Below are 17,324 nucleotides of genomic sequence, written 5' to 3' on the forward strand. Positions count from 1 at the left end.
ACCGCATATGTATATATGTATACTTTTGTGCATGAAGTAAACCGGAAATATAATAATTTGAAAGGATATCGGCATAGGGTGTTTTCCAGCCTAGGCGCCATATGGTGGCAGCCTATTTATTTGATTTCTCAGATTTTTCGGTTGGGTAGTTCCTGAGAATGGGTCCATTCAAGAGATTATCATTTTCGACTCTTCGCATTCACCACCTTTCCAACAAATGTCGAAACGAAGACCGGTTTCGGAAAGCACTAATCGAGACCTTTCATTTGACTATATTTGGTAAAAAAAATTGCACCCTCCTTTTGCATGTATGGGGATACCCCCCTCCCCACTTTGTCATTTTTTTAAACAAATAGGAGCATCCCTATTTAAACGACTAGTAATTGCTGCAAAAGGGGGAATAAATTATATATTCATTAATTTAAATTTTGACTAAAATCTTGTTGAATGCATTTCCATTGCGTTTCCTTTTTATCTTTTACATGATGTGTGCCAAAAAACGTTTGTTGAAGTAATTATGACCGATGTTGAAATACTCTTGTCACTTAAAAAACCCGCTAAGAGCGCCCAACCAGCGATCTTATTGTATTCATACTAATATATAATATATATATAATATACCAATGTGAAAAAATCAGTTGCGAAGTTAAATTTTGTTGAAAATATCGTATTTTGAAATAATTATGCCCACCTGTGTATAAGTTTGTTAATATTGGCCTGGGATTGCCTTCAAACTATCCACATTTTTATTATATTATTATATTGGTGCCAAATTTTCAACTAGGAAAAGCGTAAATTTAAGGGGAATTTTTGTGTAAATTTCTGAATTATGGTAAAATGCATTATAAACTTAATTTGTGCAGACATCGACATGACATGTATTTTGAGGCTTTTTCGGTTGGGCAGAGTCTGAGAACGAGACCTGTTCATTTTTCGGGGCACTAATTTTGGGTCCTCACTCTCCTGTATTTCACCCAATATCAAAAATAAAATTATCATCATCATCAACAGCGCAACAACCAGTATCCGGTCTAGGTCTGCCTTAGTAAGGAACTACAGACATCCCGGTTTTGTTCCGAGGTTCACCAATTCGATATCCCTAAAAGTTGTCTTCGTCAGGCAGGGTCTGCCAATCCTCCTCCACGACTTTCTGCACATCATCCATACCGATTAAGTGACCCACCCACTGCAACCTATTGAGCTGAATTTTATCCACAATCATGATATCGCTCGTAGATTTCGTCGCTATGTAGACTACGGAATCGTCCATCCTCATTTGGGGAGCCAAAAATTCTGTTGAGGGTTCTTCTCTCAAACGTGGCCAGGAGTTCGCGATTTGTCTTGTTAAGAATCCTAGTCTCCGAGGAATACATAAGGATTGGCAAGATCATTGTCTTGTTGTTTCGAGCGAAAGAGATTTTGTAAGCTGAAATAGGCTCTGTTGGCAGCCAACAACGGTGCGCGGATTTTATCATCACAGCTGTCATCGGTTGTGATTTTCGATCCTAGGTAGGAGACATTTTCAGCGGTCTCAAAGTTGTAGTCTCCTATTTTTATTGTTCTCGTTTGACCAGCGTAATTTGATGTTGTTGGTTCTTTGTTCTTTGGCGCTGATGTTGCCACCAATTGAAGGTAGACTGTACGTTTCGGGTTGTTCTTCTCGCAATGTCAGTAGTTGAACTTGAAGACTATGATGCCTCTCGCATTTACATCTGCATCGCGAATCACTTTTTCCAGGGCCAGGTTAAAGAGGACGCATGATAGGGCATCCCCTTATCTTCGACCATTGTTGATGTTGAATGGTCTCGAGAGTGATCCTGCTGCTTTTATCTGGCCTCATACATTGACCAGGGTCAGCCTAATCAGAATTATTAATTTCGTCTTGATAATGAATTCTCCCATGGCCGTCTACAGTTTTATCCTGGCTATGCTATTATAGGCGGCCTTAAAGTCGACGAAAAGGTGGTGCAACATATTCCAGCAGTTTTTCCATTGCTTCCCGCATAGAGAAAATCTGATCTGTTTCTGATTTACCTGGAATGAAGGCTCTTTGGTATGGGCCGATGATATTCTGGGCGTATGGGGCTATACGGCCTAGCAGGATAGCGGAGAATATCTTATACTCAGCAACGTGATACCTCTATAAATGCTATACTGCGTAATGTAAGGTGTAGAAAGCTTCGTCCTCCTGACATATTAATAAAATATATATATAGTAGTCTCCCAAAATAGCGAACAAAAAAAGGCTTGTTTGCTATTTCGAATGTGTTCGTTATATTGAAACATTATTCATGTTTGATCGCAAAAACATTACTTAAATATTATCAGTTTCCATTCGCAATTCAATGTCAGGAGAATGGCATTGAGCATGATCGAAAAGACCGGTAAACCACGACTGTTTAGAAATGCTTCCAACGTCTCAAACGCTTAACTGCTCATTCTGCACTAGCCATTCTCCACCCGCTTTTTATTATGAAGTTTTTATAAACCATTCACCCCATTCTGAATGGCACACTTAAATCCCTTTATATTAGCGAAGACCTCTCCAGCACAAATGGTTGCCAGAGGCAATTCACGGTGCATTACCTTCGACTTCCATTCATCGATGCGCTCTTGGTTTGACTTTTCCTCACTCAGGGGATTGAAAGATCGATCCCTCAAGTTAAGTGAAGTCAGCCCCCAGTCTGGCTTTCAAACAGCCGCATGTAAGGCACTCGTCTGCTCCTTGCTGTAAAAATAAGCACGTAGCCGGTCGGCTTGGCGGTGATGTTGTGCCACCTCGTCAACCACTTCCTTGCCTCCGATATCACGAAGCAGGTTGATCCTCACCACAGCAGAATTTGGGCAATGCATTGGGAATTTGGACATAGTAATCCGTATTCACCGTTGGGCGTCTTCCAGATCGGTTTTCGTCCACAGCAATATTCCCAATGCATAAGCTAGCGAAGGGATAGCGAATACATTCAATGCACTCATTTTACGCTTCCCCGAGATACATGATTTCAGCACCAGGTTTACACATCGGAGAGCAGACCACCCTGGGGAGGGGGGAGCTTTGAGGTGGTGTAGTAGTATGCACCGTTCCATGACTGTTGCTAAAAACTTTATTAGTTTTAATCAACGCGATACAAATCTAGGACATCGATAAGTCGGGTGTGCCGGACCTTTCCTTTTCATGATTTTATTGTATGATTTTACTCTTCATTGTTTTAGTTTATTTTATTTTTGAATTATTTCACTTCATTTGATTTTATCCTAATTTTATTTTTTTCCTTGTTTTATTATTTTTTATGTGAATAATAATAAACGAATTCTAGCTAAATTCTTTCTGATTTAAAGACTTCCTCTCTAACTCAGCAACTCTCACAGTGACTAGGGGCATCCTCCAATAGAATGCCCTGGAATGCCAAGGCATGGAAGAAACCTAGAAGGCCGCGCCTCGCAATACATCTGAGGCAGGAGAAGTATCGATTGAGGATGCGATTCGTCGTGAATCTTCCCTTTCGATCGTGGCACTCGAGTCCGGAATTTTACGGCTCCACGCGCGTGGTCGAGCGGTTATGTTTTTTGTGTTTATTCAATTCCTATTTATTTAGTTCGCTTGTTGATCTTCCGGTAAGCTTTTGATTCCCATGTTGACTGAATTTTTAAGTTCCGGTGTGCATAATAACATGCGAGGGATCGAAGTGAGGAGGAGAGCTTTTCCCACTTGTTCGTCTCCGGCCATTGTGAAATCTATGCATATACATTGGAGCTTGTTAATTCTTACAATATTACTTTATCTGACAATGGTTACAAATTTTCCCAATGCTAATTCTGAAATATTTAATTCCTATTTCTTTGAGTATATAAATCAGATCGCCCTAAACAATTCAAAATAGGTTATCGTCCTATGCAAATGTTTTGAAATACCCTTTTCCAGGGCCGAGCTGCCTCACCTCTTCTGCTCCCAAGATAGAGGTGAATTAGCCTCTGATGAGTTGCCTCTGCCACGGACGAACCCGTAGTCGTCTGTTTTCTTTAAAACAATTGGGGCAACATCTTGAATCTAGACTAAAATGTTTTCGATTTTCCGAAAGTTCTAGAACTTTGTTTAAACAACGTTTGTGGTGATGCATTTTGAATGATTTCTCATAACCCTGGGTTGAACTTTACCGATCACCTATCACCGTGATGGCTTGTTTGTCATGTAATTGAGAGGTAGATTTATTCCTCGAAGGCAATGAGACTGGTAACTTCAAGTTGTTTGATTCAGCCATGTTGGCTCCAATTGTTGGACAATTTATCTCTTTTTTACCACTAAAGTCTCGTTTGGTAAGCACTTATAACAAAGATTCAGCAGTCGAATTATAAGATATAATAATATTGAAGAAAAATCTTTGAGCCAGCCATTCCCTACTTCTTGATTGCTGCACTTTATTGTATTTTCTTTTTTTTACAGAACTAATAATATGTAATTGAATCTTAGTGGCTTCTCCTAGAACCTCTCAATTTGGGCGGCTCTGGGAAGCCGCATTAGGTACAGCGACACATTTTTTATTAAAAACAGTAACAATTGCATCGCTCCCTTATGGAACCGAAGCGACCTTAAATTGAAAATCGATATCGTTCAATGTTTTCTGATACAAATGACGGATCGCCTTGACTCCTCACTCAAGGCAAGATTGCTAACGAGGTGGAAGCTGGTAAACCATCTAACGCTTGAATTTTGGAATAGGTGACTATTTGAATGTAGTATCGGTGCAAGTGGAAGGAGCAATCGCTAACGAATCTAACACAAATTGGAAGTTCACGAAGTTGAAAACTTTGAAAACTTACACAATCTGGTTTCAGTTGAGGCATCAAGATCATAGGTCTTCGCGGTTAAGACATCTGTACAAACGGCTGCAGCGTATGGGACCGAAACTCTACAAATAGTCATCGAAAACTCTGGGTGGCTTCGTGTTTCAACGAGTACTATCTGATCGTCCTCTTCCGGTTTTGTCATGCCATCTATAATCATTGAACCATGACGATTACAACCGCCACTGGAATTTCTTGTAATATCTTCAGAATCGGAAACATACTCATTTTCAATTCATGGCACCTAAGGATGTCAAAAGTAATATTTTCACTTCATTGCTCATTCTTTTGATATTTCAAAACCTTTCTTTTCCCAATTGAAAACAAACAATCCAAATTTCATCATCAACTGGAATTTATTTTATCAGAATTGATAACTACGAATTTTTCTTTACAGTTTCAGATACCAAAATGGAGACAGGAGCAAATCTCGATATCGAAAAAATTCTCGAATTCATCCGAAAACAAGATAGCAGCGAGAAATATGAAGGGGTCAAAAAAGTTGTCCTCTTACTGGGCTGCACAGGCAATGGTAAAAGCACTTTGACCCAGCTTCTTACTGGGAATCGGAATTTGCGTTGCGTAGGGAGTATGGGACAGTATGTTATTGAAGATGAGAACGGTCGCATTGGAAGCGCTGGCACAACTATTCTTTCGCAGACAACTTATCCAGAAAATCTTCCTTACCCAGGTTCGGACACGGAAACCTTCCTTTTAGACTGTCCTGGTTTTCGAGATACGCGAAATAGCTCGATGGACGTCGCGTGCACAATTTTCACCAAAAGGTCGTTGAAGAACTGCCTGGTGGCCAAAATCGTACTGGTCATCAGTTATGAGGAAGTGAAACTCGGAGGGCAAAGGAACGCTTTTCTTGAGCTAGTGAAACATGCCTCCGAATTCGTCAAAGATTTTGAGAAGTTTCGAAGTAGCATCGCTTTGTTCGTTACGAAGGTCCCAAATATAGTAGAACCTGAAAGCCGAAACCGGGAATATGTGTCCGACGCTAATATGAAAAAGCACATTTTTCAGTTTTTGGAAAGTGTGCGAGAAACGATTTTGGCCCAAATAGACATTCCTGCTGAAAAACGAAGCCTATATACAAACACCATGCTACTGACGAATATTTTGTTGCAAAGTAGTCCAGGCAACTCACGTATAGGAATACTCCGTTGTCCTGATAGACAAGGGCTTCTTCACGAGGTCTCAACGATCCGGCAATCTAAAGCCGACTTAGATGACATCATCGAGCGTGTCTTGGAGTTCACTCAGATAAGTGAAGACGATTTTGGATACTCGATCTCGTCCGACTCCAAGGTCTGCATAACGGAGTCAGTTAAAGAGATAACAAATACAGTTACAGAACTTCTTAGCAAAATATTGGGGCAAATTGTGGATTGCTACCAAATGTTTGAAAACAAAACTGAAGATATGGAAACGCTGTACCAGAACTTTAGCGAACATTATAATGTTTGGAAACGGACTGCTGAAAAATTGTCATCTTTAGTAATTACTAGAGAAGTTTTTAGATGCGTTCTGCGTCATGTTGAGTATCTTTTTTCGACTGAGCTTCTGAAGGAGTTTAGCTGCGATGAGACAACGACGGAACTCACACAGGTATTTTTGGAAACAAATTGCTATAATGGTATTAATATGTTAAAAGAACGACCTGTTTTCTTTAATGATTTTCTATAATATTAGTAGTGTATAATCAAATCATACACAGGTTAATCATATCAGCTGCATATCGTATAACGCTTTAAACAAATGGGAACTGTAAAATAGGAAATTTGTACAATACTTTATGCACAGTAGTTTGAAAAGCTGGGGCTTATCACAAAAAGAGTCGAATACAGCCACACGTCAACTAGTCTGGTCAGTTTAGCCATCGTTCCTGGTCTTAAGTACGGTCTCGGTAGGATGTTGTGGGAAATTTTTGAAGACCACTTAGACCATATTGGTCCATTGTAATTGACTCCACCATCTAACGAAATATCCCAGGTACGTTTCTGTATTGGAGTGTTTTCGTTAGTGGATATGATGCTGCCCATTGCAATTGCAGCACATTAACACCAAAGATCTGATGGTTGAAGCGTCCTTAGGTGGGGCATTTACATCAAAAATACTCGGTCCATTCCACTTCCTCATTAGATATCATCTTGCACAATTCCTATTCTGAACATGTATATGACCAGTTAGAATGTCTTCAATATTTTTTTGTTGAGGATGTTGGGATTCTTGAGTCTGCTTTCACTTGATGACGGATCGGACCACTTGGGAAGCAACTTACTCCCTCTCTTGTGGTCAATGGGCTCCCCTTTTTGGGTTAAACAACCAAATTTTTCAAAAATCGACTTGATTTTTGATGTCTACAATACGTCTGCAAGTCTTTCTGCCTTTCTACCGGGTAACCTTTGTACCTGCGCATTACGGATAGCTGTTTTGTAACGATCTTCAGAATAGTATTAGTGCATGCAGCTGGAAAGCATATTCATGAAGTTGAGTCTATGGCGAAAAAGAAACAACAAAATCAACAAATTAACTCCCCGATAAAAATAAGGCGATTACGAATTTATGTTATTCCTGTATTTTAGGCTACCAAAACCACGTTATTCTAGTATCTCACATACTAATGACCCAAATCCCAGGCCACATCCTGACATTATTCCACACAAACAGACAGTACTTTGGCAATTACGTCTCGCGAGTCTCTAATGATTTCTGATTCAGATGATGAAAAGGTTAAGACAAATGAAATTAGCAAAACACAATCAGGTTCTACCTCAAAATTTCCCGATCGGTTCGCCAAGGAGTTAGGAACGCGCACAGGGATTTTGTTCGTGGAGATGTCCAAGTACCATCTCAATTTCTTTCATCACATATACCGTACGCGTCTGCCAATCAACCCCTCGCACTGCAATTTCTTGATCCCCTTGTACCATCTATTGTAAAGCTGACTAAAAATTCCATTGACGTGTTCTTATCGCCATTCATAATTTTTTTCCAAGTGAGCTTGTTTCTACCAATTCTAATAAGGTGTTTGAACAAAAATTTGTCAGAGTTCCCTTAGGCGAACATTACCTATATATTGGTGTTGTTTACGTACCTGCTTGCACCAATTAAGGGGGTCATTCCGTGTGAAGGCCGTTTTTTTTTGCCTTTTTTTGAAGAATTATTTTGGAGGACTGGATGAAGATAGAAACGTGATTTTTTCACCATATGTTTATTGATATCTCTAGTATATGTGAGCTGATTAGCTACGATAATTTTTGGAATACGTTTCAATTTATGCACCCATCTCCAAAAAAAGGTGTTTTTCTGCTACCACACTAGACGGCGCTGTGTTCATCTGAAGAAAAAAAACTAAACGGCATTTTAATGTGGACAATATTCTACGGTCCGCAAACTAGGATAATTAGAAAATATTAAAAGGTAAACTTTTGGTGGGCTTTTAAACTTAATTTTTTGAATTTTGGTGTTTTTTAAGGCTTTTTTTATGAATAAAAAAAAACCCATCCGATTGTAATTATCCTAGTTTGCGGACCGTAGAAATATGTATTAAAGAAGTCGTGAAAATTTCAAAGAATTTTTTGGATAGATTTTGAGCTATGGTGGCAGCCGATTTTCAAGATGCAGTTTCGAGAAAAACGCATTTGAAAATTTAAATGTCATTATCAACAGTAAAATTTTAACTCAGCATTAATCCTGCTATACCTGATCCATAGAGAGCACCCTCTGTTTCTTCAAAAAGTCTTGTAAGGCCGATTGTTGCTCTCTGGTTTCAATTCTGGCTCTTTTCGAGAGGTCAGTCGATCGTCGTTGGGACCGCTAAATTCGCGCTTCATTTAGTCGGTCGGCATAAACCTGACATATATGACCAACTTGGCATCCCATTGTCACAAGGATTTTGAGAATGCCATTGAATCCTTCATTGAAAATAATTCACCCAGAAAAGTGGCTATTTCTACATCTTTGGCCCCAGAATGAAAGTGTTTAGGAGCGAAAGTCCAGATCAATGCATTTAACGACTCATGGTTATTCTGGGTTTCTGCTCCTAAACATCTGTTCAAGAGATCATCTCGTCACAAATCTTCGTAGACCGGTTTGATGACTGTTTGAACTTCTTCAGTCAAAGGTGCCATCTCGTGGTTGAAACTATCCAGTTCTTCTTTAGCTTTGCGCCATTTGCACCAACTGTGCTCGCCTGCTGGGCAATTTTGATGCTGAGGATTTTCGTCTGTAGAACATTTATGGAAGAAAGTTGCCCAAATTTCTTGCTTCATTCCTTCTATCGAATTTGCGTATCGACGAATAGCTAGCCCAGAAAATGTAGTGAGGTCGTTAATAACCTTATCAGTAAGTTTTCCAGCCCCTTTTCCACCAATGCCTTTGTGATTCTTCTTTGCATTTCTAAGCCGTGTTCCCATTCTTTTCTCGACATGTCCTACGCATTCCTTTTTTACTACTACGTATATTTTATTATTTGCAGAACGTTGAACGTTAAAGAGATCTCCTTTCGTAGGATCCATTTAAAAAAATCACTGAACACACAAACAGCGCAATACTTACAACAAAATATAACTGAGTATAGCTTGAAAGCCTTTCAGTGCTCACTCTAGACTGGATTATCCTTTTTATTCCAAACAGCAAATAAGTTTAGACAATTGATTGATTTTCCATCTTTTTATATTTATACCTGTGTTCGAATTTATAAGGCTCAGGTAGAAAACTAACAGGTGAAAAAAGATTCGATGCTCTTTCTCATCGAGTACTCTAGCCGCGGCTGCAAACTCCTTACCTGTTTAACACTGTAATTTCTGAATGACTCGGAATATCGGAAAATCCCTTTGCCCACATATTCTCCACTATATATAGATACAATTCATGCAAAAAAAAATCGATTTCTCCAACCCGACACACGAGATGACCCCCTTAAGTTATGTTGATTTATATAATAATTTGTGCAAATTTTGGATATCTGGATCACTTCCTAATTGGCTGCAGTCTTACCTTCTAAATCGAACTCACATCGTTAAATATCAAGGTTGAATATCTAAAAGTGTATCCGCATCTTCTGGGGTACCGCAGGGGAGTCATTTAGGTACTCTTCTCTTTAATATGTTTATTTCTGACCTATCACTGGTATTATCCGGTAACCCTCATCTATTTTGTGCTGATGATTTAAAATTGTACCGTTTCATCTAAACTCATTCTCATTCTCCAATCTCATAAGCAGTGGGGCAATCACAACAATCTACATCTAAGAATACAATTGCAGCTAATTTTACTACTTTAACAATGTCCAACTAACTACAGTTGACCATACAAAGACCTCGGTGTAGTTATAGATAACAAGTTGCGCTTTAACCTGTAGTATGACAGAGTGCTATCCACGGCTAATTAGCAATATCTGGGTCACCAAATCCTTATCTACCACGCTCGTGCGGCTCCTTGAATATGCTTCCTAGTCTGCAACCCAGCGTATGAGCAAGTCTATCCAGAAAAAAATTACACTCTGCTTCGAGAGACTTTTATGACCCGCTAGATTTTCATAACCTTCCATCTCACCCTGTATCCGTGTGGGTCTATTAAATTTACTGACTTTCATCAAGAAGAACATTATTCCGTGTGTGTTTCACTGTTGAATCTCGATGTTCTTTCCGAAAGGTTCACTTTGAACGACCAACCAAGGTACACTAGGCATGCAACTATGCTTACAGAATACCAACTACAAACTGCCTATGGTTATAATGAACCTGTGGGGTTCAGAAATAATTTTTAGCTCTGTTGTCCGGTAAATGAAATCATTTGACTGAGCTTTTTAAGGTTTTGTGTAAAATTGAGCCACTGTCTGTCTGTCACACGCACTTTTCTCAAAAATAGCTAAACCGATCCGACCGAAATTTGGTCGACAGATGGGAACTATGAAATCCCACGTGTACAGCGAGTGGCACAAATTTAGGTGGAGTTTAAAGGTGGACCATACATGTAAAGGGGGGATTTTAAAAAAAATTTCACCGGATATAGTCGCGTAGGGTATCAAATGAAAGGTCTCAATTAGTACTTTCCGCAACTGATATTAGTTTAGTCGTGAATTGGAAAGTGCGCGAGTCAGGAGTCAAAATGTACGCACCTAAAGTGAGACAGGACTCATTTTCGGAAACTATCCAACCTAAAAATGCGAAAAAAGTCAGGGTGCTGCGCTCAGATGAAATGTAAACCTCAAAATATGTCCCATTCCGATATCTGTTCAAATAAACTTACTAATGGTTTATTACCAAATTTTAGAAATTGGGCAGATTACTGTCATTACCAGAACTGAGCGATTTAAATACCTCGAGTCGATGCTATCAGTCAATGGGGAACTGCGTTATGCTCCTCACATAGGGAAACACAAAACCTTTTATGCCTGAAGTCAGTGAGAAGTGATGCAGAAAATAAACCTGTCAAGCTTCCGGTTTCTCGACTTGTTTTATTTTCTGCATCACTTCTCACTGACTTTTTGCTTCCTCGTTGCTCTGCCAGCCTCGCGACTCTCACCACGCTACTTACAGATAGGCGAGCCACTCAGGCGGGTGAGTTTCACTTCGTGGTGAATTGTATCGTTCCCGTGTCGAGCCCGGACGAATCCATGTTAATTAAGCTGTGTCTCCACAAGTCCATAAGTCCAGTTTTCCACCCTGTTGGTTATTAGAGTAATATTGAGATCGTCTTTCCAAACTTCATCATTCTTCGAACTGAGGACATGAAAGGTTGGGATATATTCCCTGTTGCACACCGATGAGTTGATATTAATAATAGAGTCAAATAAAGATTCACCTCTTTCGTTAATTTGTGTGCATCCCTAAAGCGTATGTTTCGCATTGTCGTCAGATCTTATCAAAAGGTTATCCTTGCTCGTTGCTATGATGAACGTTACGTGTTGCAGTGCTTCTGGTGGCGCTGATCGCTCGTGAACCGTATGAACCGAGGTATACATATTCTTCGCTCCTTCCTACTCCAGTTTGACCACGGTTAGGTCGCTGGAACCCCGTCTAACGCAGCTATCATTTTCGCCCGAATTGGTTAGTTGTGGACCCACCTTCATACAGTTTCCTCGGTTTCTAGCTCAACGTTTCACTCAATGCGTACCGTTATCATAGTCCTTATATTCTAATGAATTGCTTATATATTACAGTTGTGATTAGCATGCTATGATCATCGAAGAGACATGCTAATTCTTCAGGGCGTAGTTCAAATACCCTTTATTAGTACTTTTGTTATCAAAGTTAAGAGGCTAAATGATTTTCCGTAGGTGTGAATTACACATTGTTTTGGGTTTTAAGGAAATTTGTGGGCCTGCATGCGGCATGATTATGCCTTGTATGACCAAAGTTGAGATTTTGAGTTGTATCGTCTACTCCCGTATTTTTATTTGGCGTTTATATAGATATGACCGTGCAAGAAAAGATTCGGAGAGCTTATGCTTTATAATTTTCGACTTTCACTAGCGGGTTTATTCCATTACCATATTCTGCGATTATTAGAAGTGCGATGTAAAGCAGACTTAGGTTTGTTGGTCGTTTTCTATGTTTAATTATTATAATTCTGATCCGCTTGATAGATCCAACTAAAATTTCTCTCTTTTGACTTATTTCCAGCATATCGCTGAGCTGAACGGTTACATCGAATTGTTGGAACTGCTCGAAACTGTTTCGAACCAAAACTACCAAATAGCAACTTCGAAACTGCAAACGATATTCGAAAAGGCAAGTAATGCTGTACGATCTTCGAACATTTGGTATCAAGCATTTCCAAAGTTCTATAAACAACTTACAAGCTATGATGTTCAACAAAGGAAGAGTTCTTCTCCGGCACTAAATTTTATGGATGCGTTGGAAAAGTGGATACAGGGCAACACACCAATATCCGCTGAGGATTTCACTGAGGAATTTAATGCAGTTTATGAAGGAGGACTTGGTGTCCAATTGGATTTTGAAATTAGCGTCATCAAGCTAAAGCGTTTCCATCGGTTGTGCAAGTATGCTTTCGTTGAGAGCACAACCTATGCCAGCGGAGAATTCTTGAAGTCAGTAGGAAATATTGTTTTACTAAGCTCAGTGCCAATACTTGGCAACGAGGGTGTTACGGATGTGGAGATATTTGCAGGGAACAAAGTTTTTATCGATTGTGATTTGGACGCTGTTGGGAAACGACTTCAGATATTCATAGCAGCGCCTGAGTGGGAAGTTGTTGGTGATCATCGTCAATTAATTTTGGACGGAGCTGAGGGATACCCTCACCGATATCCTGTGGAAGATGGTGATGACTCAGGAAGCAACGGAAAAAACGGGAACCCGGGACAGCCAGGCGAGTGCGGTGGCAACTTTTTCGGAATTGGGGATAAAATGTGTAACGGAAAAAATTTGGTAGTAAGCGCGTCTGGAGGGAAAGGAGGAGTAGGCCAGGATGGAGGGAATGGACGACCTGGGCTTAGCGGTAGAGATGCTGAGACGCCTGGAGATCAAGATAAATGGTTCTGGGAGAGTTTTTCGCAAATGAAAAAAGGCCTCTTTAAAGGTACACGAAAAAATGGAACTGAACTTGGTTTTTTTTGTTTGCGGAATTTTGAACGCAACGCCTACACCTTTCCCGGAGAAGACGGACAGGAAGGTGGGAATGGCGGTGATGGTGGATGCGGCGGTATCGGAGGGTTCCCTGGCGATGTATCATTTCTTGGATTCAAAGATGATGGATTGCCGCTTGTAGTAGAAAAATGTGGCGATTGTGGCGAAGATGGAAAAGGAGGTAAAGCCGGTGTAGGTGGAAATCACGGCAAATCTCTCGAGGCGATCGTTGAGAAAAATGAACCACTTCTTGATCTTAATCTAAGAAAGAAGTTAATTTTTGAGAATATAGTTGATGTACATAGAGGATATGCGAGTGATGGACAGAATGGGAACGATGGTTTTAGTAAACTCCCGTTGTGTCGTCCAAAATATAACAAAAACAAAAATTTCCCTGCAGCCGTTCTAGATTATAAGCTATGGTTTACAGAAAATGCTAAGACTAATCCAATTCAAAGTAATTTTGAAAGTTTCATTTGCCGTCTTGAAAAAGTATCGAAAATTACCGATTTTGGCAGTATCGAAGCTCTCGCCGCAGAACTAGCGCGAATTGAACTGAAAATAGTTCGAAGTGCTTCAGATATTGAATGTAAGGACGAATATACATTGCTCTTGTATTACATCAAGTGCTTCTTCAATAATATTATAGAACTTACGTTTGATGATGCCGAAGCTATCTGGTTCCTGTATATAATCGCCTTGTTTAGACAAAAGTCAGATTTCAGTAAAATTACTAACTTGGTCGAAAAAGCACGGGCGATCGCTGGAATGGCACAGGAGTTAATGTTTGCAGCTCAGTACAACGGAGATGAAGCTGAAATCAGTGAGAAACCATACTCAGGCTTGAAATTTGAGACGAATGCTTTCTTCGAAGCCATTTACGAGACAAGAAGAAACTACGAGATGTTGGTACAGGAAGTTGATCGAATTGCCGGAGTTTCTATACCTCCTTGTTCTGCCGCATTTACTGAAAAGCAGATATCCAACTTTGTTTTGATCTCGGAAAGCAAGCTGCCACCTAGACTAGAATCAGATGAGATTTTTGAAGAGCTAATTCCAGATGAGGAAATTGAAAACAGAAATATTTTTGGACGAATTTTAGGTAGTTTTTAAGATATACGAGCAAACTATATCTAAACACTTTGTACGATATGATACAATGCTACTTGCAATAAATTTAATAAACGTCGATTTACTTTTCTTAATTTTCCACTATAATGAGTTTCTGCCTTCTTGTCTCCATTCCTATTCTATTCCTATTTTGGTTTTTTTAAGAGGTGAAAGTCATCCTCTTGCATGACAACGCTCGATCATATTCCGCTAAAATGACCGTGACAAAAACTAGAAGAGTTGGGAGTTGGACACTCTCCGCTATGGACCATACTTACCAGGTTAAGGAAGAAAGATGAAGATTCCGAAGGAAACCAAAAATTGGAAGGTATAAAGTACTGCTCGCCGTATTCTTTGACATAACATAAGGCCAGAAGACGCATCAATAAAGTTAACGAAAAGCTACCTACAAATACTCGTAAAATTCTCGAGGCGTACCTCACCGGCAGGAGGTTTGTTATTAAATAGAAAAAATTTTCACCTCACGAGAATCTTACATATGTATAAGCGAGGGTAGCCCAAAGTAATGTTCTTGAAATATGTATATACCATTTGATATGCTATCTAAAGCAGACTTACCTACGAATACATGTCTATTTACCACCAGCTTTGCCAATGATATGGCCATACTGGCCTTGAGAACACATGAATAAAGTTGAGCAATTGTTGACCCGCTGGAGAATCAAAGCCAACGAAACGGAGTGTAGTTATGTTACCTTCACATTGAAGAAAAGAATATGTTCATCGGTTAAGCTTAAAGTCATACCTTGATCTAACGAAGTGAAATACCTAGGAATACATCTAGACAAAAGGCTTACTTGAAAAAACACATTCAGGCCACAAGAATTCAGATTAATCTGAGATTCAAAAATTTGCATTCGCTACTGAAAAAATTTTCAAAACTGCACTTGGTATTCAAAGTGGCGATATACGATGAAGCAAATCTGGGACACAACTTTGGTTATTGACATTCAACCATTAGAAGCTTCAAAATTCATCGTAGTTTTAAGGTGTAGCTTATACAGGAGAAAGTAACTGCTTGAAGTGCACATATTCTGACAAATTTACTATACATCCAAATAGTGTGCCCAGGAACCTGTCGCACTAAAGTCAGTAACTTCGCTCGAAAAGGAGAAATTTTTAAGATTTCGTGTAAACCAAAACCTTTTTAAAATCGGTTAACTGTTTGTCTGTCAGTCGCACGAGCTATGTTAAATGGCTAAAAGCAAGTCGGGAAGCCGGAAGCTGGACGCTTGAGATATGAAAGGTTTTGTGTTTCCTTATGTGAAGAACCCGGAGTGTGTGATAGTTCCGCTTATATATAGTTAAAAATTCATTCGTGCACTACTTTTCCAGAGTCGTTTATCAGTTATTCTCATTAATTATGCACAGCACAGATGAAAGTATTTATACTATCTGTCGGATAGCGCTATCGTGTCCAGCACCATTTACCCCTTGGTTGGGTATAGCGCGTCAACCACGTCTAAGCACCATCGTGTGGCGCGGCAGGATTCGCGGCATTCGAAATTTATTTCGAATGTTGCGAGTGCCAACGAATAGATGGCGCGGATCTATCCACTTTGCGGATCACGACACGGGAGTGGAGGACCGGCGAGTGTGCCATGAGTTGGGGGCAGAAAAGAAACAAATGAAGGGAGACGTCTTTTCTGCCTCTAACGTTTGAGAAGCAAGAAGGAAGTCAGTTCTCAACCAGCAACCGGAATGGTCGTTTTGGTTTTGTATTTCATCTTAAATTAAAGAATAATTGTAAATAATGTAAAAAAAAGATAAGTTCTATGATTATGTCAATTCAAACGATTCGCTTTTCAAATATTTTTCTTTTGAATTAAATTAAATATTTTTGTATATAAAAGACAATTTAGTGACAATAATGCAATAGCTTTAATAAAACTGAATAAATACTTAATTGGTGACCCCGATTTTAAAAAAAAGTTCGTGCCCTTCAAAAGTTACAACTGATAACAACACATCTTGATGCCGAATTTCATCGTAAGGTCTGTGAATTGGAACGCAGCTTGGAAGAAAGACATCGTGATATTTTCAAGAAACGTTTTGAGATCATAAATGGAGACTATGAGCCAACTGAAGAAGAATGCAATTATTCGGATGCTGAATATACTCTGGACTATACTCGCGCCATAGATGATTTCCCATTGTCAAGTAATAGAAATCCATCCACATCCCGAGTCGGAGCACAAGCAAGAAAGAAAAACGCCCTCCTGCACAACAACAACCACCACAAAATCAACAGCAGCAAATTCCTCCCGCATCAATACTTACGGATATAGGCAAGTGGACGTGAGTCTTGGCTTGCGTAGGACGTTTTCGTGGCGTTTCATCCTGGCGGATGTCAGCTTCCCCATACTAGGCGCAGACTTCCTGTGTCACTATGGATTGCTGGTGGACTTGCAAAACAAGTCTCTTATAGATTCCACGACCAACCTTAATTCGTCGGGACATATGGTATCTCACCCAGGCAATAATCTTTCCGTTCTTTTAGAAGACATTACCGACTCTCGTGTTCGGGCACTTCTCCAAAAGTTCAGCCAGATTACTACCAACTGTAGTCTCTCCAAACCAGTGAAGCACAATGTGCAGCACCACATTATCACTACTGGTTCCCCGATCTTCTCGAAGGTGCGTCCTCTTCCTTCTCAGAAACTGGCAATTGCACGGAAAGAGTTTGAACAACTCGTTCAACAGGGTATCTGCAGGCCCTCAAACAGCTGTTGGTCTTCCCCACTGCAT

General features: G+C 39.8%; 1 protein-coding gene across 1 annotated transcript in view; it reads left to right on the top strand.

The window, feature by feature from the left end:
- Positions 1-14,634, top strand: part of LOC119649639 — a 35,001-nt gene extending 20,367 nt beyond the window's left edge. The window contains exons 2-3 of the mRNA XM_038051891.1: positions 5,240-6,456; positions 12,480-14,634. Of these exons, the coding sequence (XP_037907819.1) occupies positions 5,254-6,456; positions 12,480-14,558 (3,282 nt within the window). The 5' untranslated portion in view covers positions 5,240-5,253 and the 3' untranslated portion in view covers positions 14,559-14,634. The remainder of the gene's footprint in view (positions 1-5,239; positions 6,457-12,479) is intronic.
- The last annotated feature ends 2,690 nt before the right edge of the window (positions 14,635-17,324 follow it).

Source organism: Hermetia illucens, chromosome 2 (genome assembly GCF_905115235.1).
Source record: "Hermetia illucens chromosome 2, iHerIll2.2.curated.20191125, whole genome shotgun sequence".
Classification (NCBI taxonomy): Eukaryota; Metazoa; Arthropoda; class Insecta; order Diptera; family Stratiomyidae; genus Hermetia; species Hermetia illucens.